At 46.2% G+C, this 27,813-nt stretch overlaps 1 protein-coding gene across 1 annotated transcript in view; it reads left to right on the top strand.

Annotated features, from left to right (window-relative positions):
* The window catches only part of LOC146859324 (purine nucleoside phosphorylase-like), a 161,987-nt gene that overhangs the window by 40,959 nt on the left and 93,215 nt on the right, over nucleotides 1-27,813 (top strand). The window contains exons 2-3 of the mRNA XM_085649986.1: nucleotides 4,063-4,232; nucleotides 5,289-5,392. Of these exons, the coding sequence (XP_085506112.1) occupies nucleotides 4,063-4,232; nucleotides 5,289-5,392 (274 nt within the window). The remainder of the gene's footprint in view (nucleotides 1-4,062; nucleotides 4,233-5,288; nucleotides 5,393-27,813) is intronic.

The following is a 27,813-nucleotide window of genomic DNA, read 5'->3' as shown; positions in this document are numbered from 1 at the left end:
GCTGTATGCATTAAAGAAATGTCAGTTCAGAGTGATAAAGAAGTGAAAGAAGTGGGAGAAGAACTCAATAGCGTATGTGCTGTAAGCAGTAAAAAAAAGTATGATAGTATCAATGAGCAACAGAGGAGGAATATGGCTCAGGAGAACAGAATGAGATGTTTCAGGTGTGGGAGCTCAGGACATTTAGCTAATAATATGGGATGCTGGGCAAGAACAGCGTTGTGTAGAAAATGTAACCGTAAGGGGCATTTTGCACGCATGTGCAAGGACATGGCAGAGAAAAATGTTAATTATATCGGCAGCTATGAGGAAAGCAACAGTAAATTTTAAAGGTTGATGTGGTTGGGGAAAATGGTGTTCATGCGATTGATTTACCCAAATGTGAAATTGAACTTGAAGGACAAAGGGTAGAAGTTTTTGCAGATTCTTGTTCCCCGTTTACCTTCATAAATAAGGAAACTTTTCAATCTAAGTTTGAGGAAAATTCTGTAACACTGGAGGAACCCGATATAGTGCCTGTGGGGTATAACAAAGACCCCATACCATTAATGGGCATGACAGTTATGAAGATAATGTTCAAAGGAAGAAGCACGGTGGGTAAAGTATATGTAGCGAAGTCTGGTTCTAACCTATTGGGGTGGGCCCATCAGAAAGATTTAGGCATCAAACTTGATCCCAGTGCTGAATGTCCTGTCATGTTAGTGGATAGATCGGTGTGTGGCATGGATGTAGTTAAGGAATTCCCTGAAGTGTTTACGGAGAAAATTGGATGTCTTAAGGATTTCCAGCACAAAATAATTTTGAAGGAAAATGCTAAACCTGTGGCACACAAGTGTAGAAATGTTCCCATATTGCTAAAAGAACCTTTAAAATTAGAATTGGAGAAATTAGTTAAACAAAAGATTATTGAGCCCATTGAAAGTGCTGAATGGGTGGCACCCATTGTCATCACCTCCAAACCTGATAAGAAAGCTATCAGGTTATGCATTGACTTGAGGGAGTTAAACAATAACATATGGATTGACAGACATCCATTACCCAATATCAATGAAATGCTGAGTCAGGTTGGGGATGCTGAGATTTTCTCTGTGATTGATTTGTCATCAGCATATCACCAAATAGAATTACACCCCACCAGTAAACATTTAACGTCTTTTATCACTCCATTTGGGGCTTTCAGATTTTGCAGGATGCCATTTGGGTTGGCATCTGCAGCTGCAGTTTTTCAGAGGGCCATGCAGAAAATTCTAGAGGGTGTTAAATGTGTATTATGTTTCCAGGATGATTTACTTATTTTTGGGAAAAATGAAGACGACCATAATCAGAATTTTAGAAATGTGTTGGAAAGATTGAGAATTGCAGGATTAACATTAAGGAAAGAAAAATGCCAAATTGGAGTGAAATCTGTTACATACTTAGGTCATGTAATCTCTAAGGAGGGTATTAAACCTAAAATCAATTTGGTAAATGCTATCAAATCTGCACCAGAACCTACAAACAAAGATGAAGTCAAGTCCTTTCTAGGATTGTTGGAATATTATTCCAAATTTGTAAAAAATTTTGCGGAAGTTACTTACCCTTTAAGAGTATTGCTAAAGAAGAATGTAAGATTTACATGGGATAGAGAGTGTGAAAAGGCTTTTAATGAATTAAAAGAATGTATAAGCAATGCACCTTTTTTAGGAAACTTTGACACATGCAAATCCACCATACTTACTACCGATGCTAGTATCAAAGGCTTGGGAGCCACACTAAGTCAAGTCATAAATGGAGAAGAGAGAATTGTGGCTTTTGCGTCACGATCTTTGACGGATGCAGAGGCAAGATACTCTGTCATTGAAAGGGAAGCGTTGGCATGTTTTTGGGCAGTGAGGCATTTTAGGGTGTTCTTATGGGGAATTCCTTTCGTCATAAAAACTGATCATAAACCTTTGACAAATGTTTTTTCTGTAAAAAACATAGAAAGAACCACTCCTAGAATTTCTAAGTGGTTTTTGGGGTTAGAAGCATACAATTTTAGAATTGTATACATTCCAGGCCCCAGCAACCATGCAGCAGATTTTTTATCTAGATTACCTTTAAAGGAAAAAGGAGAAGAGTTTTGTGAACCGGATGAATTTGTGGTGGCTAACATCACGGAGGGAATACAAGAAGATGAGTGGAAAATGTGTGTAGAGAATGATGCTGTGTTCAAAAATGTAAAAGAACTCATAACCAAAGGGTGGCCAAATGAGAGTTCTAAATTGGAGAGTAACATTAGAGGCTATTGGGATGTGAGAGATGAACTTTCCTTACAAGATGAAAAGGTTGAGAAGTGAGGGTGTACCCCAAACTTTAATAACAGACAATGGGGTACAATTTACGTCTTCTTTAATGAAGGAGTTTTTACATACTTTTTCTGTAAAACATCTATATTCTGCGCTTTACTGTCCCAGAGCCAATGGCCTGGTAGAACGGGTGAACAGAATGATCAAGGATTGCATTCAACTCAACAGTTTGAGAGACACAGACATAAACAAAGAATTAGATAACATGATTTGGTCATATCTTATAACACCCCATTCTGTTACAAAGATAACACCGTTCCGAGCCCTTAAAGGTAGGGAACCTGGCACCAAATTGAGTCCGTTATGGTTGGTAGGAAACCATGCGGAAGTAGTAAAGCGTAAAGAGATGATGGAAAGAATAAAAAGTCATCAAGATCGCTATGTAGAGAGATACAATGCTAAGGTATCTGAGAGAGGAACTAACTGGAAAGAGGGTGATTGGGTAAGGGTAAAGTTACCCACCCATACACCTTCAGGATCCTCGAAGTTTTCAGAAAGAAAGAGGATCGGCAAAGTTTTCAAAAATGTTGTGTGTTTGGATGATGGTCAAAGGTGGAGCCAGGACAGAATCGCCAAGGATGACATCATTGGTAGTTCCAACGCAGGTGGCACACCTTCAGTAAAAGTCTATGGTACAGAGAATGCTATACACGATGACAGATGTTTAAGAACTCATTGTAAAAGACCTGTTTGGCATAGGGACTATAAAATGACATAGTTGCTTGAGGAACATGTTAAATTTCTCTGTATGGGAGGAAGATGTGTTGTAATTGTTAAATCTTAATTGGTATTTCCCATGTTCCACTTCTCCCCCTCCCTCCCTCTCCAATTGTTCTCTCCCATGGAATGTTGGTAACGTTCTAAGGTGAGCGCCTCTCAACTGTCACTGAGGCTATGGAATTCGACATTGACAGATTAAACTTATTTACCTGGTGATTCGTCTGTCTTTATTACAGTGTGCCCTACTAGCAACCTAAACTAGGTTAAGACAGACGCGTTTAAGCTCTGCCGTTTCTGTTCACCTCCAGTCCCTGTTTAAACAACAGTATGCTTAATGCATGGGACAACATTTCCCTTCGTATTAAGGGGTGGCGTAATGCTTTATCTTTGCCTGGACAGTGTTGGGTACTTGGTGTCATTCGGTATAAGTGGATGTCTGCACACTGTGCCACCAGGAAGAGCAAACGCCTTGTTCCAGTCGTCTAACAGTGTCAGGCTTTTGCCTTTGCTAGTGGTCACTTTTTGTACATTCCATGATGTTTTCTCTGTGACCTCAAGGTTATCATGCTTTGGGCTTCCTTGGCCATGGAACCGGAAGAATGTATGCCAGAGGCACTAGTGGCCCACACTCCGCGCACTTAACAAAACGTTCTTCTTTAAACCATTTCACATGTGCATGGTGTGCGGTGTGTGTAATATCGATGGGATCACCAATATATCTTGGTTATCTGGATCCCAGGGATAAACTACTCTGGGCGGGGATGAGTCAGATAAGATGCTTGTGCCAGTCTCCATTCCACTGTGCGTCTGCATTTGGCCAGTTATCTCGCTGTATAAACTTGCTCTTCAAATAGACAACTCTAACAATGTTATCACACGTGATGAGGTTCAAAGGTCTTTAGGGCTGGTGGTTTCCGGTTTGTGGAAGCCAAACACCCCTCCTTTATGAGTGAGTTTACTTGGAGCACACCTTTATGGACCTTCTGCAATCCACATCTTCCCTGCTCTCTTCCAGGAACACGTATGAGGAGTACAAACACACGGCTGACTGGCTGCTGGCGAACACCCACCACCGGCCCACTGTGGCTATCATTTGCGGATCTGGGCTAGGAACCCTGGCAGACCTTCTGAAAGAACAAGTGATCTTTAAATACGAGGACATTCCCAACTTCCCAAAGAGCACAGGTAGGGGGCCACCTGTCCAGGTCATAAGGACCAGTATCTTGGAACTCGTTGTCAAATGAGATGTCATCTGTGATTGGGAGGGAGACAGTGTACTACTTTTACCAGTGGTTTAGTCACAGACTTGACTGTGAACTGGATTTCTGAGCCCGCAGAGGTACACAAGAGAAAGGTTTAAAAGCACACTCTGTGTAAGTGAAAGCAACTTGAGTACTGGAAAGGGACTGATTATCTGTAATCCATAGGGCTCCTACTATAGTTTTATGGTACACAGCAGAGTTAGCTCCAGTATGGTTATCCGTCTCATAACAAATATTCATAGACTCCTGTTTATGCCTCCCTGCTTAATATATTTCTGGGCTTGTAATCAGGGAAAAGTGCTGTGCAGAAGAAACGAGGTGTTCAGACCAGGGGTTCTGGCCGGCCCATGCAGGGATCTGTGAATGGGATAGGTGCAGTTGAAACTGAGACCGCCATCCATCCTTGGACATCCCTGAAACCAGAGCCTTTCTATTGGGAAGCTCCCTTTGCCCTATAGTTTGAAGGGAAGCGGTGGTGGTCTCCTTCAGACAAATCTCTACCTGCCTACAGCGTTTTAGAATTTGTTTACAGGACAGTGAAAATGTAAATGGGCAGTTTAACCTTAAAGCTGCCCCCTTCTGTAGTGGGATGCTCTCCCTTCTTCAGTCCATCAGCATGGGTGTCACAAGCTGTGAACATTACGCTATCACCCTCCTTGGAATATTCAGATTGTGGATCTAGAAAGGGAGCATGGCAGAGAAGCACCTCTTCGGCGTACATGTGATGATGCTCTGTTAATCAGCCACTGTCTTACTTTATATGCTGTACTGCAAATAGTTTCTTGTAAAATCTTTCAGATCTTAACTCACATGGAAGTGCACATTGTTTTGGTGTTGCTGCCATTCTAGTTACATGGCTGGTGTTTCACTTACTTTAAAATGCATGCGTAACACAGGCATTCACCACGTCCAGTTTGCCAGGTGATGCAGGCTGTGAACTGTGACCTTCTTCTGACCATCTTATCTCTACTCCACACAGTGCAGGGCCACGCTGGGCAGTTGGTGTTCGGTGATCTGAATGGTAAACCCTGCGTCTGTATGCAGGGGAGGTTTCACTTGTATGAGGGGTATCCCCTGTGGAAGGTGAGTGCATCTATTCCTCGTTCTACTTGTATGACATTTGTATTTCTCAAGATTAACATGTTGAATCTAGTGGTGCATCTGTATGTACTTCACAGTTGGTGTCACAGCATGTAATTGTGGCCATCTCCGCTTGGTGTGCACAGAGATCATTTCAAGAGTGATAGTCCTGATAGACCTGCTCTTTAAGTGAGCCACAAGTTAAAACATATTATTCAGGGTTCCATATTCCTGCAGTCACTCACTGCACAGAAAATCTATAGAGGTACCATGCACCTCCATAAGGTATCCCTCTGGAGCAGGGTGAGTTACAGTCACAGGGCGATGTAGGTATCTGAGTTGAGAGAATGGAGGTCTTGTTGAGTTGCCCCACTAACAAAGGAGAAAAGAGAATTTATGCTAGCTTATGTGTCTTTTTTACTACACTGCAATCTGCTACACTCTGTGGTACTATGTTTTTCCTCAATTGTTGAGGCATTGGGAATGCTAGGATTTAAACTCCCTCATCAAGCAAATCACATAAGGGACCGTACTTAATTATTTTCTGTAGGCTATCTCCTTTCAGCATTGATCTCCTTTCAATATTGAATATCAATGCTGGAATGGCTAGCAAGACTACTGGAAACTTTCCATGAGAGCTTGGGGATGGAATTGATGGGCAGAATGGGTGGCTCCCAAGGACTGTCTGGGGTTTCCGAGGGCAACCCTGCAAGCTGGTCTGTCTAGTGGTTGTTCTGCTGCAGTGTCACAGCACATACTGCCAGATCACGAGTTGGTGCCAGTTTCTGATAACTCTGGGGGTGGGGAGGGCGTCTGGACTGGGATCAGCCAGGCCAGTTAGGGGACTGTTTGTATGCCATGGACAATTCTGAACATGCACTGGCAACAATACAATCTGCTTTAGTAGGTCGGGTTGAGGGCATAGTTGCTTCAATGATTTTTTGCTTACAGTATACACAAAAAAGACTTTGGGTCAACCCCTTTCAACTACTGACTTACTTGTTTGAGCCTCTTTCAGGCATTGCCTTAAGGCATTTACAACCACATTTATCTCTCTCCACATGTTATTGGCTGCTTGATGTATCACCTCACCTCCTGTGGAATACTTGCATTGCAATGTATGAGGGACTATTTCACATCTAAAAGGTACACTCAACCGTTACACTGTTTGTCATATTTAATTCTTTATTTAATTCATGCATTCTATACTGAATGCAATCTTTTTTTGAGGTCTGTATTTTGACAGCAAAGGTGTCTGTTAGTAATTGAGCTACTGGTTGAGGGGGTGAAATCATACTCAAGCAGTGATCACAATTTCTGTGAGGGTGAAGTCACTAGCAAACCCCAAATCAACCTGTGTTTAACCTGAGCTGAGAGCTTTGCACACACAGACAAGCTTAACTTAGAGGCAATGTGTAAAGTATTTATACAGCACTTCAAACCGTAATAAAGTGGAAAAAAACACAAGAAATATTCCACACCAATTTAGAAAAATATGATAAAATGTAATACATTATTTGACACCAAAACAACAAAAATCCAATCAGTCGAACCGGAGATATGCACTTTTAAAGATTTAATTAAATATAGTGCCTAGAAGCACAAAGTGCCATCTCTGGTTACCTGATCACCCCTAACCAGTACAAAGTTGCAAGGTCAGGCTGACTGCAATGGAGCACATGCAGGATACAGGGATCAAGAAAAGTCTGCTGACAAGAGTACTTTAAATCCCAGTGGCAGAGCGTTAGGAGATCACACATCAAGGATGCGCTGTGTAGCAGAGGTGATGCAAGGTTCTGGTGTGGAGATGTGTCATGAAGATTGCCAGGCAAAGTCCTGCATCATCATCAAGGATGCAGTGGAAAAGGGGCTTGCGATGTGAAGTCCTGCACCGAACATGCATTGCTCACTGGCTGGTTCAGAAGAAGTTGCCGGACTGGGGTGCACCACTTGGGATGGTAGGACTCACAGCAGACAGAGTCCAGGTGCTGGGTCCAAGATGGTTGAAGCCTTCTGTCCATGAGGCTGTGGTCAGGAAGCCAGCAGACTCGTCCTTGGAGTCACACTGGTGGTCCTGTCCTCAAAATGCAGTTCCGGTCCTTCAGCACCTTGAACTGGAAGTGGCCCTCTGGGGTTGAGAATGCTGCTATCTCTTTTGCCCCTTCAGTCAGAGCAATCTGCCAGTGTCCTACTGTGATGAAAGGTTTTGAGGAACTTGGCAGAGCCTAGCCGGTCAATAAGCTCATCAGCTCTAGAGATGTGGGGTGTGTCAGTCTCAGTGACAGAATTCAGTCCTCAGTAGTACACGCAGATTCTGGTGTGGTGCCCAGTGGGGCAGCCTTGGGTACCAGCACCACTTGGCTAAACCAGAGATAGTTGGAGGGCTCAAACACCCTTAGCAGCATCATCTTGGAGACCTCCTCCTTGATACTGGCCCTCATCCTATCCAACAGCTTGGAAATGTTCTTTTTGACAGTCAGGCTGGCTCCATTATCTATGATGTGGGTACACAAATGTCTAAGGGATGATGGAGAGCAGAGAAGAAAATGGCACCAACAAATGGTGATAGTCACTCTACTGGGGTCAGAGTATGGGAAAGGTTAACACCCTCTACTGACTCATCGTGTTCTTGAAAAGACTGGAGGTCAGGGAGAGGTTTCCTCTTCCACTCCTTCATCTGTCACCAAGAGCATGATGACCTCAGACCTCTCAAAGTGTGGTTTGAGGTGTTCATATGGAACACCCTTAAAAGGTTTCTAGGGGTCTTGAGATCCACCAGGTGGGTGCTATCCCCCTTCCCATCTTTCACCTCATATGGGCCTGTCCAGCGATTCTGGAGAGCACTGGACTCTACAGGCTCCATGAACCACACCTTCTGGCCGGGCTGAAACTCCACCAAGAGTGGGCTTCTGGTCCTACCAGAGTTTCATTACTTATTTGCTGGCCTCAAGATTATCTATTGCCTTTATCCAGAAGTGCTGCATCTAATTGCGGAGTTCCAACATGTAGCTGATCACATCCTGAGAGAATTTCCTTGGAGCCTGCTTCCACCCTTCTTTTATAAGGCTGAGAGGTCCCCTAACAGGATGTCCGTAGAGCAGTTCAAATGGGCTAAACCCAGCCCCTTTCTGTGGCATTTCCCTGTAGCCAAAAAGCAGGCATGGTAAGAGCATGTCCCACTTCTGCCTCATGGACTCAGGTAGGCCCATGAGCATGCATTTCAGGATCTTGTTGAATGTCTCAACAAGCCTGTTGGTTTGATGGTGTAAGGGTGTGGAGAACTCATAGGTTACCCCACATTTATCTCGCTCAAAGATGGAGTGCCAATGACAGGTAAGGGAGTCAGAGGAGCCTTAAGTTTCTTCCCTGCTTTCCCGCTGGCATGGCAGATGGGACAGGACCTGTCTAAGCCTGTCTTCATCCTGGGCCAATAGAAGTGGGGACCAAGCCTGCCATAAGTCTTGTCTTGCCCCAGATATCATGGCAGGGGTATATCATGAGCCAAACCTTATAGGAAGGCCCTGTAACACTGAGGGACCACCAGCACACGTTTTGCCCAGATCCAGGATCCTTAGATTCACTATATAGGAGGTCATCCTCCCAACAGATATGGTGATCTACAGAGATACTACCTGCTGCATGGGCCTCAGCTTGCCGCCTCAAGCCCTCTAGAGTTCAGCACTCTTTCTGCACCTTGCAGAATTCCTCCCTGGTGGGCCCACCCTCAACTTGCTGAGCAAGCTCAAGCTTGTCTCCCAGGGCGGCAGTGTCCTCCCCTGTAGGATTGACTTGCTCTGAGGACACCAGATGACACCTCACACTAGTCATACTGACTCATGTGTCTCTCAGAGCCTACACCCTTTGCCCATTGATGGTGACTTACTGCCTATATTTAGAAGTATTTGAAGGCATATGGGCTTTTGGCACCATTACTCTGTCACCTAGGGACACCAAGGTAACCTCTGCTCTCTATCCCAAGCTAACTGGGACAACCTCCTCCCCAAGCGCTACACTCGCCAACCCAGATGTGGGGGGCTGTGCTCCCTTGGGATATTTGGTGTCACCATTTGAGTGTTCATACTTGGAGCACTCCGTATGCTGGGGGACAAACCTCCCTGCCTTGTGATCAAAAAATCCCTTCTTCTTCTGCTTAGGTTGGGACTGGTTACTATGGTTCCTTTAGGAATTATTTCTGGGCCCATAAAGAACTCCTTATTGTTAAGTTTTTCTCCCTCCTCTTTCATCTGGTGGGAGCTTGGACCACTGTTCTGGTGATGCCCCCAGACACCTTTTTGGACACTCTGGTGCTGGCCCAGGTACGCCTCCTTAGCAAGCTCCCTCAGGTCAGTGAGCTTACTATCAATTAGGTGCTGGCTAGCTCTGTAAAACAAAAATTGAACATGTGCACTCTTAGTATCAGATTAAACAACCAAGTAAAATTATCAACTTTGTTGCCCCACGCCCAACCAGTCAGTGCCTTGCTGGCATAATCATGAAAATCCACCCACGTCTGGTCTACATCTTAAGGCTATCCCTGAGCCTGATGTGGTATTTCTGTAGGGTGAGTCCAAACATGGTGATAAGGATGGTTTTCACTGGGATGTACTTCATCTAGTCCCCCTCCTCTATTGTAAGCAAGGTATCCCTCCCTATCGGTGGCATGTGTTTCCAGAGTGATGCTCCCCGAAATTCTTCTGGGGCACTGTGTATCTTAAGGGTCACCTCATAGGCAGAAAACCATGTCTTGCTTGTCTAGCTTTTAGGTGCAGCTCTTTGAGACTTATTTCATGACCCAATCGCTTCCAAGGCTAGTCACGCCTCCATCTTGAGTTTGGCCATTTCCAATTGAAACTCCCTCTCTGCCTCCCTGTCCGCCAGCTCCTCTCGGGGCAGGCCATGAAAAGATACACTGTTTCCTGCTCTGGTAGGGAGTTCCAATTCCATTGATGAGTCGGCCACCTCTGCTGAGTGCTGCCTCTCAGGGCTGGTTTCCAGGCCTTGTTCTTGTGCATCCATATCGTCCTCCCCATTCCCATTCTCTGTTGCTGTCAGTAACTGGTGGACCTCCGTCCAGGCCTTCAGAGCTATTTGAAGCTCCAACTTTTTGGTGCACTTATTGCTTTGCAGTCCCCTTTCCTTACAGAACTGTTTTAGCTCAACTACAGTGTAAAGTTCCATGTTGGTCAGCTCAAATTCCATTACTGCAGTTATGGTCAAAGATGGGCACATAGCAATGAGAGTAGATTTGGAAAAAGCAAAAGAGTCAATCAAGGAAAATTAAAAAAGTTGTATCAAATGATTTATCTGAATTCTTTTTTAATGTAACACAAATTTACTGTGTCGAACTGCACAAACACAAGCCTGAATCTCATCGCTGAACACCAATGCTGGAAAATGGATTTCTGGTTGCGGGGAGGGGCCCTACTGAAGTAGCCACCACAATTGCTGTCAGGGTGAAGTCACAAGTAAACACCAAATTAACCTGTGCTTAACTCTCTGGCAGCTTGGCAGAAGCAGTCCGGTTTAAGTTAAAAGCTTTGTGTAAAGTATTTGTACAGCACTTCAAACTAATAAAGTGACAACACAACACCACACAAGAAAAATCCCACACCAATTTTATCTAGTCACACCGGACCAGGACAAAGTCACAAGTTCAGGCTGACCACGATGGTGCGTGGGCCGGACACAGAGATCAAATTAGGCCCGCTGAACAAGAATACCTAAAATCATGGTTGTGGAGTGTTGCGAGATCCCGCAGCGAGGATGCATCGCTCAGCAGAGGCGATGCGAGGTCCTGGTGTGGAGAGCCATCGCGCAGTGGCAGTTCCAGGAAGTTGTGAGGCTGCCCATAGTTTCCCTGCTGCGATTGCTTCTCCCTTTTCTTCCACTGCCAACTGGCTATTCACTTAACAGGTCGAATACTACTTCTAGGCAGCGCCGAGATGCCCCAGGGTGATTTGAGCGATATCTAAAACAGCTAACATAACATAACAATGCTCTAGGATGCTTCCTCTTCTTAACTCGTTACAGCCCCGCTCCCCATAGCAGTTGGCACAGAAGTCAATCTTGGTGGGTAGCAGCACCAGCGGTGTATTTCAGATCCAGATCTGAGAGCCATGCTACCTATATATCTTTATGGGTCTATTCACCACTGTGCCCCCGGCAACCAAGAGCTGGTGCTGCTGTGGATTAGTGGGAAGTGGATGAAATGGGTTGGGGGTCTTCGTGCCTTGGGAATAGGGGGCAAAACCGGTCTTGGATTGCTTGTGATACCTTTCAGGGAGTACCGTGCTTGGCAGATCAGGCTGGACTGTTCCTGTTGGAGTAGGGGCAAGACTGATTTGCATATTGTTGGGTTCAAACTGAGGTGGCATGGTGTTCAAGATAATGTTGGACAGGGATCTGGTCAGAGTAATTACCAGTAACTAAGATTCATTCGGCATTCCGTCCATCACTGTTTTGTATAAGTTCGAGGCATGTGGGCTGCTGAATTCATATCTGTGCATAGATCGCCGCCTAGTGTTGGGTCCGGATGTTTGCACGTTGTTGTCCTGGAAGAGTCTTCGAAGTATCCTTGGATAGGTGACTCCTCCCCTGGACTACAGTGCGCATGGGCATCCTCTCCATCCTCAGATTGTTTTTTTCCGCCATTGGGTTCGGATGTGCTATCTTAGCTCAAGTTAGGAAAATATTTTTTCAAGGCCAAAAGGCCTTTAGTTCGCGTCGGTACTGTTTATCGATCGGGTTTCGATAGAATTTGTTAGTTTACTAACTTTCAGCACCGACTGCTTTCGCATTTACCTGTCCATCGACTACTTCGACGATGGAATCCAGGACGCCATTCAAAAGGTGTCCGGTATGCAATGCGAAGTACCCACACATCGACGTCCATCCGGTGTGCAACAAATGCCTTTCGCCGGACCACGACGAATCAACATGCATGGCCTGTGCCCGGTTCCGCTCGAAGAAGACTCTGCGGAATCGACGAGCGGCGAGACTCGAGGCGCAGCACGCGGCACCGGCCCCGACAGACATCTTCGGCGAGGCCGAGGACGTCGAGGAATTGGAAGTCTTGCCCTCCAGTCCCGTTTCCGAACACGAACCCGGATCGGACGAGGAAGACGAGTCACTCTTCCACAGAGGTGAAGACGACACCGAGGTAGGAGACGACGAGGAGGCCTTCGGGGCCGAAGAAAGTAGCTCCAATGATGAACAAGGCCTACCTGTTCAAACCGTTCAAACACCAGTGCCACAGCCTATGGCTCCGGTCGAGGGATCGCCTTCGGGCCTTACCCGAGACCCATCCCGCAGTTCTTCGGCCCCGCCCTCGGGCCCGGCCTCGGACGTTCAGCGGCAGCCATTACTACATAAACAGGCTGGTTTCCCTATCACAAAACCGAAACCGAAAGCTGCTCAGGTTCCACCGAAACCGAAACTGAAAGTAGCGCTGGTCGGATCGAGGCCTTCGACGCCAGCGCACCGCGTCGGCACCGACCGCACCAAGAGGGACTTCGGTGCCGAACTTGAGGCGGGCGACGTTGGAGTCGACAAACGGCAAAAAGCCATCGGCACTGACAAACCTGCTCGGCTACCGGCACCGACGACACCAAGGGCCGTACCGCCTGCTGTGTCTCACATCGCTCCCTCGACGACACCTAAGCCTCAGGCATCGAAGACTTCGACGGTGATCTCTTCACCCCGACTCGATGACCCGCCGGCACCGAAAAAATCTACGGCCGCCTCTACGAGCCTGGCCGGTGCCAAAGCCTCGAAGGCGCCCCAAGTACGACCTGGTGTGACGCAAGGCAGCAAAACCACACCTGTCCTCCAGGACACATCGGGCTCCGGTTCGGTCGGAGCTCCCGCAGCCTCTTCGGTGCCGACCAACATTACCTTCGGCTTGCCTCCGTCAACAATCCCAAAAATGTTCCAACTCAGGACACGGGTCACCCAACCTACGGTCACACCTGCTGAGACGTCTCCAGCACGTATCATCGACGCCGGCACTGGCAGAATGATTCTCCAGGACCGAAGGATAACTTCGGAGCCGCCATTGGACCCTTTCAGGATCCCACTAAAAAGGAAGTTGCCTGCAGAATCGGAACCTCTCCTTTATGAACCCTTCCATTCATCCTACCAGGATCCACACCGGTTCTCCCCCACACGCTCCGATACAGACGCATTGGAGGACTACATGGCTGACCAAGTCCCCTACCATGTAGACACGGACCCTGATGACCAGCAGGACCCTGATCAAACTTGGGGCGACCCTGCAGACCCCAGTGCACCTCTCGATGCACAGGATCCACAACTCTATGGGGCAAAGACATCTCCTACGGAGGATACTGCAGCGTTCAATGCTCTTATCGAACGTGCTGCCAATAACCATGGGGTGCAGCTTCACTCTGATACCATCGAAGATGACTTTCTAATGGACACCTTTGCATCCTCAGAAAGACATGTAAAGACTCTGCCAATGTTGAAGGGGGTCCTCAAACCAGCCAAGGACATTTTCAAAGAACCCACCAGGGCACGAGTGATAAACCCCAGGATTGATAAAAAATACAGATCAGCACCTGGGGATCCTACTTACATCAGAGGACAATTACCACTCGACTCCATCGTCGTAGCGAATGCACGCAAGAGGGCACACTCGCAAACAACAGGTGACGCTCCTCCCCCGGACAAAGAGTCCAAGGTGTTAGAAACCTCTGGCAAGCGAGTTGCCGCCCAAGCTGCCAACATATGGCGCATAGCCAACACTCAGGCGCTCCTTGCTCGCTATGATAGAGCGCACTATGACACACTTGAGCAAATATTCCAACATCTCCCTGACCAGTTCAAGGAAGGCGCAGAAATGCTCATCAGAGAAGGACAGCTACTAACGAACGCTTCCATCAAATGCGCACTAGATGTTACAGACACGGCTGCCAGAGCCATAAACACAAGCGTCATGTTGCGACGACATGCCTGGCTACGGATCTCAGGATTCAAGCCTGAGGTACAAAACAATATACTGAACCAGCCCGTCAACCCCGACTATTTATTCGGGCCAGAGGTTGACACCACCCTCGAAAAGATAAAAAAGGATACGGACACTGCAAAGTCCATGGGCGCACTACAAACTCAGTCCTTTCGGAGCGGCTCCTTTCGTCGCCCCGGAAACAAGGGAGCAGGTAGAGGACAGGGGTCACAACAAACATATAACAAAGGCAATACACAGACCACCTATGATAAAAACACCCGAGGTGGATATCGTGGCTCCAGCACAAAGGGCAGAGGACGCGGCTACGGCAACACCAGGTCCTCCCCCAAGAACAAGCAGTGACGCCCTCTCCCTTCCTCCCGACCACATAACACCTGTCGGGGGAAGGCTACAAAGGTTCCTGTCCACGTGGAATTCCATCACCACGGACAGGTGGGTCAAAGATATTATAAAATACGGTTACTGTCTGGAGTTAACCTCCACTCCACCCACAATACCACCAAGAAGCCGTCCTATGTCCTCAGAGCACTTAACGCTCTTACAGCAAGAAGTGCAAAGTATGCTTCTAAAAGGCGCTATAGAGGTCGTACCCATCCACGAGCAGGGTGCGGGAGTGTACTCCCTCTACTTCTTAATTCCAAAAAAGGACGGGTCGCTCAGACCTATATTGGACCTGAGACCCCTGAACCAGTACATTCTTTCAGAGCACTTTCATATGCTCACTCTACAGCAAGTCCTTCCGCTTCTCAAGCAGGGAGACTTCCTAGCCACACTGGACCTCAAGGATGCGTACTTTCACATACCCATCCACCCCTCACACAAAAAATACCTCAGGTTCACTGTTCAGGGGCAGCACTATCAGTTCAAAGTCCTTCCCTTCGGCGTGACAACAGCGCCCAGGGTTTTCACGAAGTGCCTAGCTACGGTGGCAGCACATCTACGGAGGCAGCATATACACGTCTACCCCTACCTAGACGACTGGCTCGTTCAAGCGAAGTCAGCCCAGCAATGTGCAAGCCACATGTCCCGCACCATTCACCTTCTTCACAGTCTGGGATTCTCACTGAATTATCCAAAGTCCCATCTCCAGCCCGCACACGTACAACAGTACCTAGGTGCGACTATAGACACTCTGGCGGCCACAGCTCAGCCAAATTTAGTGAGGATCGACAGCATACAACTGCTGATCTCCAAATTCAAACCCAATCACTCACTTCCAGCGCGAGTGTTCATGCAGTTGATAGGCATGATGGCCTCCTGCATCTTCATAGTCCCGCACGCGAGATTACATATGCGCCCACTTCAGGAGTGCCTAGCACGTCAGTGGAATCAGGCTCAAGGACAGTTAAAGTACCTAGTGTTGGTGAGCGGTCGGGCATACAACTCTCTGCATTGGTGGAATCCACAAAACCTTTGCAAGGGCCGACCGTTCCAAGAGCCTGTCCCACAAATAGTACTGACAGCGGACGCGTCTCTCCAGGGATGGGGAGCTCATGTACTCCACTACACAGTGCAAGGACTATGGACAACACAACAAAAGAAGTTGCACATCAACCTTCTGGAATTGATGGCAATCTTCCTAGCCATGAAGGCATTCAAAGTACATCTATGCAACAAGGTCGTGTTGATCCGGACGGACAACATGACCGCAATGTACTACATACAGAAACAGGGAGGCACACACTCTCCACAGTTGTCTCATCTGGCTCAGAGCATGTGGAAGTGGGCCATTCAAAGGAACATGTTCCTCATGGCGGAACACCTCCCTGGCAAGGACAACCAGATGGCGGATCTGCTCAGCAGACACAGCCACCAAATGCACGAGTGGGAGTTACACCCATCAGTACTCCAACCGTACTTTCAGCAGTGGGGTCATCCGGAGATAGACCTATTCGCGACAAGCGAAAACGCAAAATGCCCAAGCTTCGCCGCCAGATTCCCACATCCGCAGTCGCAGGGCAATGCGATATGGATGAACTGGTCCGGCAGATTTGCGTACGCTTTTCCCCCAGCGCCATTGATACCGCTAGTGGCCCGCAAACTCCGACAACACTCCCTGACACTCGTCCTAGTTGCTCCCACGTGGGCACGCCAGCCGTGGTACACCACCTTCCTCCAACTTTCCGTGGTGCCGCATCAAAGGCTGCGGATCAAACCCGCGCATTTGACGCAGAACCATGGAGAGGTTCAGCACCCAGATCCGCAACAGCTGAATCTGGCGATCTGGCTCCTGAAGTCCTAGAGTTTGGCTATCTCAACCTGCCACCTGACTGTATGGACATCATCAAGGAGGCCAGGAGACCCACTACCAGAGCTTGCTATGCAGCCAAATGGAAAAGGTTCGTCATTTATTGCGGTAATAATGACATCAACCCGCTGGACGCATCCATCCAAAACATCATCTGTTATCTCTTACACCTATATAGATGCAATCTGGCGTACACCTCTATACGTGTCCATTTGACCGCAATATCAGCCTATCTGCAAACCAGGCAGCACCTCTCTCTATTCAGAGTGCCTGCCATCAAAGCATTCTTGGAAGGGCTCAAACGAGTCATTCCACCTAGTCACCCACCGGCTCCAATGTGGAACCTCAACTTGGTCCTCACACGCCTGATGGGTCCACCCTTTGAACCTCTACACTCATGCGAGATTCAATTCCTTACCTGGAAAGTGGCCTTCCTAGTGGCGATCACTTCCCTCAGAAGAGTTAGTGAACTCCAGGCACTAACCGTTCAAGAGCCATTCATTCAGGTTCACGCTAACAGGGTCGTACTACGTACCAACCCCAAGTTCATGCCCAAGGTAATATCGCAGTTCCACATGAACCAGACTATTGAACTGCCCGTTTTCTTCCAAAACCCACAAACTGTTGCAGAAAGGGCACTACATACACTAGATGTACGGAGGGCCCTCATGTACTACATCGACAGGACTAAACCATTCAGGAAGACAAAACAACTGTTCGTTGCCTTTGCCCCACACCACAAAGGTAACGCCATCTCCAAAGCAGGGATAGCCAGATGGATAGTTAAGTGTATTCAAATCTGTTATCAAAAGGCAAAACGCACATTAACTATTCCACCACGAGCCCACTCAACACGTAAGTTGGGGGCTTCCATGGCCTTCCTAGGAAATATTCCCCTGCATGATATATGCAGAGCAGCCACATGGTCCACTACACACACATTTACAAAACACTATTGCGTAGATGTGCAGTCAAAACAGCAGGCAGCTGTAGGACAGGCTGTTCTCAAAACACTTTTTCAGACCGCTGCAGCTGGCACGGGTAGCCGCCGCTAATAGAGGGCACTGCTATGTATTCTATGCACAGATATGAATTCAGCAGCCCACATGCCTCGAACTGAATATGCTACTTACCAGTATGCATCTGTTCTTGGCATGTAGGGCTGCTGACATTCATATCGCCCTCCCTCCTCCCCGGCGCCTGTCGCAGCTGCAGCTCTCAGAATTACTGCAAGCATGGTCATCACTTTATGTTTCTACTCCATCACTGCCACAATGGCGAAAAACAATCTGAGGATGGAGAGGATGCCCATGCGCACTGTAGTCCAGGGGAGGAGTCACCTATCCAAGGATACTTCGAAGACTCTTCCAGGACAACAACGTGCAAACATCCGGACCCAACACTAGGCGGCGATCTATGCACAGATATGAATGTCAGCAGCCCTACATGCCAAGAACAGATGCATACTGGTAAGTAGCATATTCATTAGGTATCGAGTATGGCAAGCACTACCCAATGACACTGCAGTGGCAAGCCCCACACACGGAGGACCAGCAGCATCTGTGGTGCACTTTAGTGCTGGGAGCCTTGCATGTGTGATCACTGGATTTCCACTGAAGAGGTGCTGATCTCCTGGCACACAAGAGCTGGTTGTGCAGCAATAATCCGGGTGTAAATCGACTGTCTCAAGCTTCTCATGTAATACATATGTGTTTAATTTTTCTGCTTGTTCTAGACTGTCAGTATAGCGCCACTTATTAAATATTTTCTATTAGGCTATACTTGCCCACTCTACCTATTTAGGTAGTGTTTTGCCTCTGATCAAACAGTCCTACGTCCCGTGGATATTAACACCTTCTGTGCAGGTATGTGACCATTCACATCCTCCACTTTACTTCTGTAGTGAGTAAACGTTGCATCCCTCCAATATGAGCAAGCACCAGAGGGATTCCCTTTTATAGCCCCCACCTCAACAGCTGCCTGAGGCTTTTTCTGTGAATGATCAGTGTGTATAGCAAACTGACATCACTGTAGCAAGTGAAAGTAAAAGGATCCATGTTCAGTGCTCAAGGGCACAGCTCAGCCATCCGAGCACTGATCACAACATGAGAGATATAATTGCAAAGAAGAGTGTTAGACCTGTCAGCTTTAGGGTGGTCTTCCATACAACTGTTTGCCTTCCTCCATTTTTCTGATCTTGTTTTGATGGCCTTAGGACTCTGAGCACTTTGCCACTGCTAACCAGTGCTAAAGTGCGTGTGCTCTTTCAGCTAAACATGGTAATTATGGCTCATACCCAATTGGCATATGTAATTTACTTATAACACCCTAGTAACGTACACTACATGTGCCCAGGATCTGTACATTAAATGCTACTAGTGGGGCTACAGCACTGAGTTTTTCCACCCACTAAAGTAGTCCGTTAAACATGTCTCAGGCATGCCATTGCGACAGCGCACACATTTGGCACTGGAGGCTTCTTGGTGCTATTAAAAGATGTGAGCCTGTGTTGGCAGCTTAAACTGCCATTTCGACCTGGCAATAAAAAACCTTTACTATACCCAACACTTTCTTTTTAATACATATAAGCCACCCCTAGGGTAGGCCCTGAACAGCCCAGCGGGCAAGGTACAATGTATTTACAAAGTAGTACATGTAATTTTAAGTTTTACCTGTCCTGGTAATAAAAAAAACTCTTAGATTAATTTTATCACTACTGCAAGGCCTATATCTCCCTTAGGATGACATTGGGATTACCTTATCAAATTTTGTTAGTGTAATATACAAATGGGAAGATATATTTGATTCAAGTTTGGTGTCTCCGGGAATCCTAATTTAAAATCCTAACTTATGGGGAAGTCGAATTTTATATTACAATAATGGAAATGTAACTTTTGTAAAGTTGGCATTTTCATGCCTTAGCCGTTTGATACCTGCAGCCTGTCGCTGTTTACATGACTGGGGGATCACTGACAGAATATCGACGATAGGAATATCGAGGTACACAAATATCGTGTACAGAATATCGATGACAAGAATATCAACATCCTATCTCTACAAAGGTAAGTACAAAAATATCGAAACCACAATATCGCTGTTTAAAATATAATTGTTCAAAATATCGTTTTTTTTAAATGTGTTAAAAATAATATAAAATAAAGTAAATAATAAATATAATTAATAAAAACATAGTTAAAATTATTAAAAAATGTTTAAAATTAAAACTGATAAATGTAATATAAAAACAATTAAACATTCATATATAAAATTATTATATATATTTACTTAGTAATCTTGATAAATATTTTTTTTTTAAATTATAAAATGTTAGAAACATAATAAATATTATATATATATATATATATACCTACACCTGTAACATAAATATAAAAAAGAAATATATATAATAAATTAAAATAAATATTTAATTTTAAAAGAACATTTTAAACTACATTAACTAAAACAGTAGGGAAAATGTTGAATAGCATAAAGAATAAAATTACTATTCCCACTCCAGGGAGTGTAAAAGTGTTGGAAAGCGGAGGGGATAACATTAATATTACCACTACAGCGAGTGCAACAGTAGGGAAAGTGTTGGATAGCGGAGTGGAATAATTTACTATTCCCACTCCAGGGAGTGCAACAGTAGGGAAAGTGTTGGAGAGCGGAGGGGAAACATTTACTATTCCGATTCAAGGAAAGGCGGTGCAGATCCATTTGTCCTCTTAATGGGAGATTTAAATTGCCATTTATGCCCATATTTAACCTCAGTAACCATGGACTGGGATCTTTGTCCAGTTAGTAAAGGGCCACACTTCGAGCACAGCTCGGAGGGTACATCACTTACAAAATTAATAGGTAGTCACTCATTAGTACATACCATGGATCTAGTAATCCCAGGGCCAAAGGCTACCTTGGTACCAACTTTTAAAGGCAGGGGATGTTCGTCTATTATAGACTACATCCTGATAACTGCCTTTGCCAAACAATGGGTGGGGATGGTATGCACTAAATGGAGTCCCTTTAGTGATCACAATCCCTTATTTATAGAAATACTCTGCAGGGGTTATGTTGAAATGAATAAACAGCTAGATATTATCTTACAGCCTTCAGATCAAGGAAGGCGCTTAAAATGGGCAAAAATCAATGCCTCAGAATTTTATATTGCACTGATAGTAAAGGGGAAAAAGTGGGTTGAAGAGTGTCTAGATTTTAGAATAGAAGGAGCTGATTTAGTATCTGCCTTCAGCGAACTAACTAAATTGGCCGAAAAATTATTGGAGGCGAAAGGTCCTAGAAAATCTGGGACCCACCCAAGATGGTTTGACGCAAGTTGTGCACGAGCGTTAAGAAATCTAAAATTAAGCCTTAAAGTAATTCCAAGGGACACAGTGGAAGTGGTAAAGTGTAGGAAAATTTATAACATTAAGATCAGAGAAAGGAAGGCTTCCCTAAAAGCAGAACTATGGGCTGACTTAAGAGAGGCCGGTGAAAACAGGGATTTTACTGAATTCTGGAAAATCATAAATAGGCCCTGTTTTCACGACCAAAATGCCCCAGTTATTAGCACAAATATCCTCCCGCAGCAATGGATGACCCACTTCGAGAGCCTTTATAACCAGTCTAAAGATCCTAAACATAAAGGGGAATGGGATGGTAATAGGAGCTGGGTGCAGGATTTTACACTCTCCGAGATTATCCAGGCAATTAAAGGGTTGACTCCAAATAAAGCCCCCGGGCCTGATGGCACCCCCCCAGATTTGTATAGAAGTAATATTGACTTGTGGGCCCCAATTTTAACGAGGGTGTTAAATGCAGCTATCAAGACAGGACTCCCTAGGTCGTGGTCCACCGCCTTAATTGTACCTATTTTCAAGAAGGGAAATAGGGACAATCCTCAGTGTTACAGACCCATATCACTGATCGACGTTTCTGCCAAAATACTGGGGCGGGTGATCCTAAACCGTTTAATGATCTGGACAGAAGAGCACCATACAATAGTGGATACCCAGTATGGTTTTAGAGCAGGAAAGTCGACCAGTGACCAATGTTTAAATTTATACCTTTTGGTCGCTAAATACACCAGAGCGAGCAATGGTACTATATATATGGGTTTTATGGATCTGGCGGCGGCCTTTGACAATGTAAATAGAAGTAAACTTTGGGAAAGGATGAGCACTTTGGGGATTGACCAGGGACTTATAAGTATCCTAAGAGAATTACACTGGAACACCACAGCCAGGGTTCGCTTAAGTATGGAGGGAGGGCAAACTGACTCCTTTCCATGCTCTAGCGGAGTAAGGCAGGGATGCATTCTTGCCCCCTTCCTTTTCTCATTATACATTAATGACCTGGAGTCATGCCTCATAGCCCGGGCGGTGGACTGCCCCAAGGTACGGAAGCGTCAAATACCGGTACTATTGTACGCAGATGACGCGGTCCTGCTCGCCCGGACACCAAGAAGTCTCCAATCTCTGATCAATGGATTTGTGGTCTTCATGGAAAAATTAGATCTGTCCGTGAATTTGACCAAGTCCTTTGCACTGATTGCAGGCAAAAAACCCATCAAAAAACCGGTGTTTAAAATCGGGACTCATACCATGGGCATTGTAACCACCTTCCCATATTTAGGTCTATTACTTGATGGCAAGATGCAATTTGACAAATTACTAGAGGAACACTGTACTAAATTGGCTTCCTCATGTGGTGCAATTATGAACTTTGCACAGAGGCTGGGACGTTGGTCCCCAGAGCAAATAATGAGCTTGTATCGCTCAATAAGCACAGCCAAAGCAGTATATGGAGCCGAGGTTTGGGGCTTTAGGGATGCCAAACAGTTACAACTAGAGGAAGACAAATTCATCCGTAGAATCCTCAAGATCCCACACTCAATACCAGCTGAAATTGCCCATTCCGAACTCGGAATTCCGTATATTGTAGATCAGGTCAAGATTAGACCGGTCTTGGCTTGGCTTAGTATTTGGGCTAACCCGGAGGCTGTATTAAGCCAAGAAATCCTCTCTGACTGTATACAAATGGACAAAGGGATGTCAATCCCTTGGCTGAATTATGTTAAACTAACTTTAGAGTCCGTAGGTCAGCACACCCTTTTTAGCACCCCTGCATTAATCACAAGGAACAATAAATTACAAATCAAAAGACTGTTGCTTGACAATTTGGAGAGGCTTAGGGAAACTAAAGCTTTTGCACTAAAACGGTCAGTGGTAGCACACTCCTTAGTTAAAGAGGCACCGGGTATGGAACCGTACCTATTTCTGATGTATAATCACCAGGATAGGTTTTTAATGTGCCGTTTTAGGCTCAATTTGTTGCAAAATATTTTAGCTTATCCGTCTGGTTTTACTGCAACTATTGAGCAGAAGGGTGCCTGCGGCTGCGACAACATGTCTCCGCAGGACACCCTTCATTTTGTATTACTATGTCCATTTTATTGTTACCCAAGGCGTATGTTTCTGGTTGAAATCTTAAAAAATGGAAAATTTCGGCATGCTAAAATAGCCCTCTTGTTTTTACAGAGAGCAAATGATATGCATACCTTATGTTCAGTAATAGGTTTTCTAAAAGCGGCAGTAAGACTAAGAAATACCAGAGACTAACCTATCATGAATAATATATTGATTCTTTTTTTTGTATTTTAACAGGGTGATAGATGGTTAATTTTGATATTGATGTGATAAAAAATCATGTATGTTTCTGTGTTTTAAAATATGTACTTTTTATGATGATTTTTAACCATCGAAATAAAGAATTAATTGATTGATTGATTGATACTATTCCCACTCCACGGAGTGCAACAGTAGGGAAAGTGTTGGATAGAGGAGGGGATACACTTACTATTCCGACTCCAGCAAGTGCAACAATAGGGAAAGTGTTGGGTAGCAGAGGGGATAAAATTACTATTCCACTCCAGGGAGTGCAAAAGTAGGGAAACTGTTGGATCGCAGAGGGGATAAAATTACTATTCCCACTCCAAAGAGTGCAACAGTAGGGAAAGTGTTGGATAGCGGAGGGGAATCATTTACTATTCCCACTCCAGCAATTGCAACAGTAGGGAAAGTGTTGAATAGCGGAGGGGATTAAATTACTATTCCCACTCCAATAATTGCAACAGTAGGGAAACTGTTGGATAGCAGAGTAGAATAAATTACTAGTTCGAGGCATATGAGCTGCAGATCACACACTAAGGATAAGATCGCCATCTGGTGTTGGGCTCGGATGATTGCAGGTTGTTGTTGTCTTAGGAAGAAGTCTTTGGTCACAAGATAGGTGACTCCTCCTCTGGACAACAGTGCGCATGGGCATCCACTCCATCCTCAGATTGTTTTTTTCCGCCATTGGGTTCGGATGAACTTTTTTCCGCTCCAGCAGAAAACTTCTAGCAATCACAACAACTCTCAAAAATTTATAACTCGACATCGAAATCCCATCGGACCGGATCCGGACGCGGCTGATGGAAAGGACACCCTTTAAAAAATGCCCCCAATGTGGAGCAAAGTTTCCTCATACTCATAGTGATCACCACGAGGTCTGTAATTTGTGCCTCTCACCAGACCACAACGAATCCAGCTGTCCAGCCTGCGCCGCATTCCGTTCGAAGAAACTATCCGGGACCGAAGAGCTCGACGCCATATCCTGGCCAAACCGGTTCCGGAACCAGAAGACATCTTTGCACAGGATGTCCCTGACGACGACTCCGAAGACCTCCAGATCGTGTCCGAGGCCGACGATTCTGATCCGGGGCAGCCTGTGAGTACCAGCTCCCCTACCCCAATCCCACCAAAAAAGACATTGGTCAAGACTCTGCCAGCTGGGCCCAGTCGCGATCCAAAATCATCTTCAGAAGCCCCGCTCCCGGGCCCGGCTCCGAAGAAAACTAAGCCTGCAGGTGGCTCGGGCTCGAGCAAACCTCATATTATTGTGCCTCTAATACCTTCGGCACAGAAGCAGGCTCCGAGGCCGAAATCTCCATTGGCTCCGAAACGTCACTCGGCACCGACGTCTCCACCGGCACTGAAACGTTCTTCGGCGCCGAGGTCTCCACCGGCACCGAAAGGCTCGTCGGCACCGAAAGGTCCTTCGGCACCGAAAGGTTCTTCGGCACCGAAAAATCCACCGGAACCGAAAGGTTCTTCGGCACCAAAAAAAAAAGTCCACAAAGAAACTGCCGATCTCACAAAATCCAGATCGGAACCAAAAAAGTCGGCGCCAAAGCCACCTTCGGACACTGAGGAACTTTTTTGGCCAGATCCAACGCAAAAACGGATTTACATAAATCCTAAAACCGGACATGTCACAGAGGTGCCGTACAAGAAAAGGAAGCTGGACACAACACCTCCTCCAGCTCCTCCAAAGAAGAAGGACTGTGCCACTTCACCCATATGTCCTTCCTCTCCTACATTACCTCCTATCCCATCCCCCCCACCCCCACCGCCTTCACCTCTACCATCTCCTTCTCACACACCACCTCCACAGGATGATGATGATTTAGGGGGAGGGGGAGACCCAGATTACTTTAATGATCCCACTGATCCTACTGATCCCTTTACACTCCCGAACACAGCACCGGTAGATGAATGGGCTTACCCTATGCCTTATATGCCTGATCCCACTCCATACCCCTCAAAACCCTCCCCTCCTGATGACCATTTAGGGTTTGGTCAGCTTATAAACAGGGCGGCACTGTTTCATGGCGTCACTATGCATACCGACACACCTGAGGAAGATTTTCTCCTCGACACCTTTGAGCAGTCGCAAAGGACAGTTCACATTCTACCCATGATTAAGGGAGTGATAAAGCACGCCACTGAGGTTTTTAAAGACCCTGTTAGGGCCAGGGTTCTCAACCCCCGGATCGAAAAAAAAATACAGACCGGCGCCACAAGATCCTGCGTATATCAAAAAGCAACTCCCCTTAGACTCTCTAGTCGTGTCAAATGCCAGAAAAAGGGCGAACTCCCAAACAACCGGAGACACGCCGCCCCCAGACAAAGAGTCTAAACTCTTGGAGGCTTCCGGCAAAAGGGTTGCCGCACAAGCGGCTAACCACTGGCGTATTGCCAATACACAAGCCCTATTGGCTCGCTATGATAGGGCTCATTATGATCAACTAGAGAACCTTTTGCAACACCTGCCTGATCAATACAAATCACAGGCCAATGACCTCATCCAAGAGGGTAAACTAATATCAAATGCCTCCATCAAATGTGCATTAGACGCAGCGGACACCGCCTCTAGGGCAGTCAACACAAGCGTATTGCTTAGACGCCACGCATGGCTACGCATTTCCGGCTTTAAGCCAGAAGTACAAACCACCATTCTTGCTCAACCCTTTAATCAGGAGCAACTATTCGGACCCGCAGTAGACACTGCATTAGAAAAAATGAAGAAAGATAATGAGACTGCCAAATCAATGGGAGCATTGCAGTCTACTCTACCCAGAGGCTCCTTTCGTCGCTCCTTTTATAGAGGGGCTTCCAAAAATGTGGGAACAGACACCTCTTCCACCTTCAAAACATCAGGTCAAACATCCCCTAACAGAGGATATTGTAGAGGAGGTTACAGGGGAAACAATACTAAAGGCCGAGGACGGGGCAACAACAACACCCGCACCTCTCCAGCCACTAAACAGTGACTTGCCACCACTCCCCCCAGACCATTCCACTCCGGTCGGGGGAAGACTTCAACAGTTCCTACCTGTCTGGAATTCCATCACAACAGACAGGTGGGTAAGACAAATTATCCAGTCTGGCTACTGCCTCGAACTCATAAACACCCCCCCAAACATACCACCCAAGCACCGTCCCATGACGTCTCACCACCTCACGCTCCTCAAACAAGAAATTCAGTCTTTGCTTCAAAAACACGCAATAGAACCTGTTCCACTACAACATCGGGGCACAGGAGTATATTCTCTATACTTCCTCATTCCCAAAAAGGACAAGACCTTAAGACCCATACTAGACCTCAGACTACTAAACCAGTACATACAATCGGATCATTACCACATGATCACTCTCCAACAGGTCCTTCCATTACTTCAACAAGGCGACTTCTTTGCCACATTAGACCTCAAGGACGCATATTTTCACATCCCTATGCATCCCACTCACAGGAAGTATCTACGATTCGTGGTAGACGGTCAGCACTATCAGTTTACAGTTCTTCCATTCGGAGTAACAACCGCACCCAGGGTATTCACCAAATGCTTAGCAGTTGTGGAAGCATATCTCAGGAGACAACAAATCCATGTCTTCCCCTATCTGGACGATTGGCTCATAAGAGCCAATACTCTAGACAGATTTGTTCTCCACACTCACCGCACTATTCAAACCCTACACAACTTGGGATTTACCATCAACTATCCAAAATCTCAACTACAGCCCTCCCACGTACATCAATACCTGGGAGCCACCATAGATACATCCAAGGCCATAGCTTATCCCAGCACAGCCAGGATAGCCAACATACAAAATCTCATAAAAAAATTTCAAACACAACACTCTCTTCCAGCAAGAGTGTTCATGCAACTCTTAGGCATGATGGCGTCATGCATCTCCATAGTACCCCACGCACGCCTTCAAATGCGTCCCTTACAGGAATGTCTTAGCACAACAGTGGAACCAGGCCCACGGACAACTTACTGATCTGGTGTTGGTGGACAGCCGCTCACTTTGTTCACTGAAGTGGTGGAACACCATCAACCTGTCTAAAGGGCGGCCGTTCTTAGAGCCTCTTCCACAAGTTGTGCTGACCACCGACGCATCTCTCACAGGGTGGGGAGCCCACCTCCTTCAACACACCACTCAGGGCAGGTGGACCACTCAACAAAAACATCTCCACATCAATCACCTAGAACTTCTGGCGGTGTTCCTGGCACTGAAATCCTTCCAAGTGCATCTAAAAAACAGAACTGTCCTCATCCGCACGGACAACATGACCACAATGTATTACATACAGAAGCAGGGGGGGACACATTCTCTACAACTTTCCCAACTTGCACAACAAATCTGGAGATGGGCAATTCCCAAAACATCTACCTGCTAGCAGAACACCTCCCAGGGGTTCAGAACCAGGTGGCCGACCTCCTAAGTCGCCACACACAGCAAATACACGAATGGGAATTACACCCCAAAGTCCTACTCCCATTCTTCCGAAAGTGGGGACAACCAG

The sequence above is a fragment of the Triturus cristatus genome, chromosome 3_2 (assembly GCF_964204655.1).
Source record: "Triturus cristatus chromosome 3_2, aTriCri1.1, whole genome shotgun sequence".
In the NCBI taxonomy this organism is placed as follows: domain Eukaryota; kingdom Metazoa; phylum Chordata; class Amphibia; order Caudata; family Salamandridae; genus Triturus; species Triturus cristatus.
This window is presented reverse-complemented; position numbering and strand designations above follow the sequence as displayed.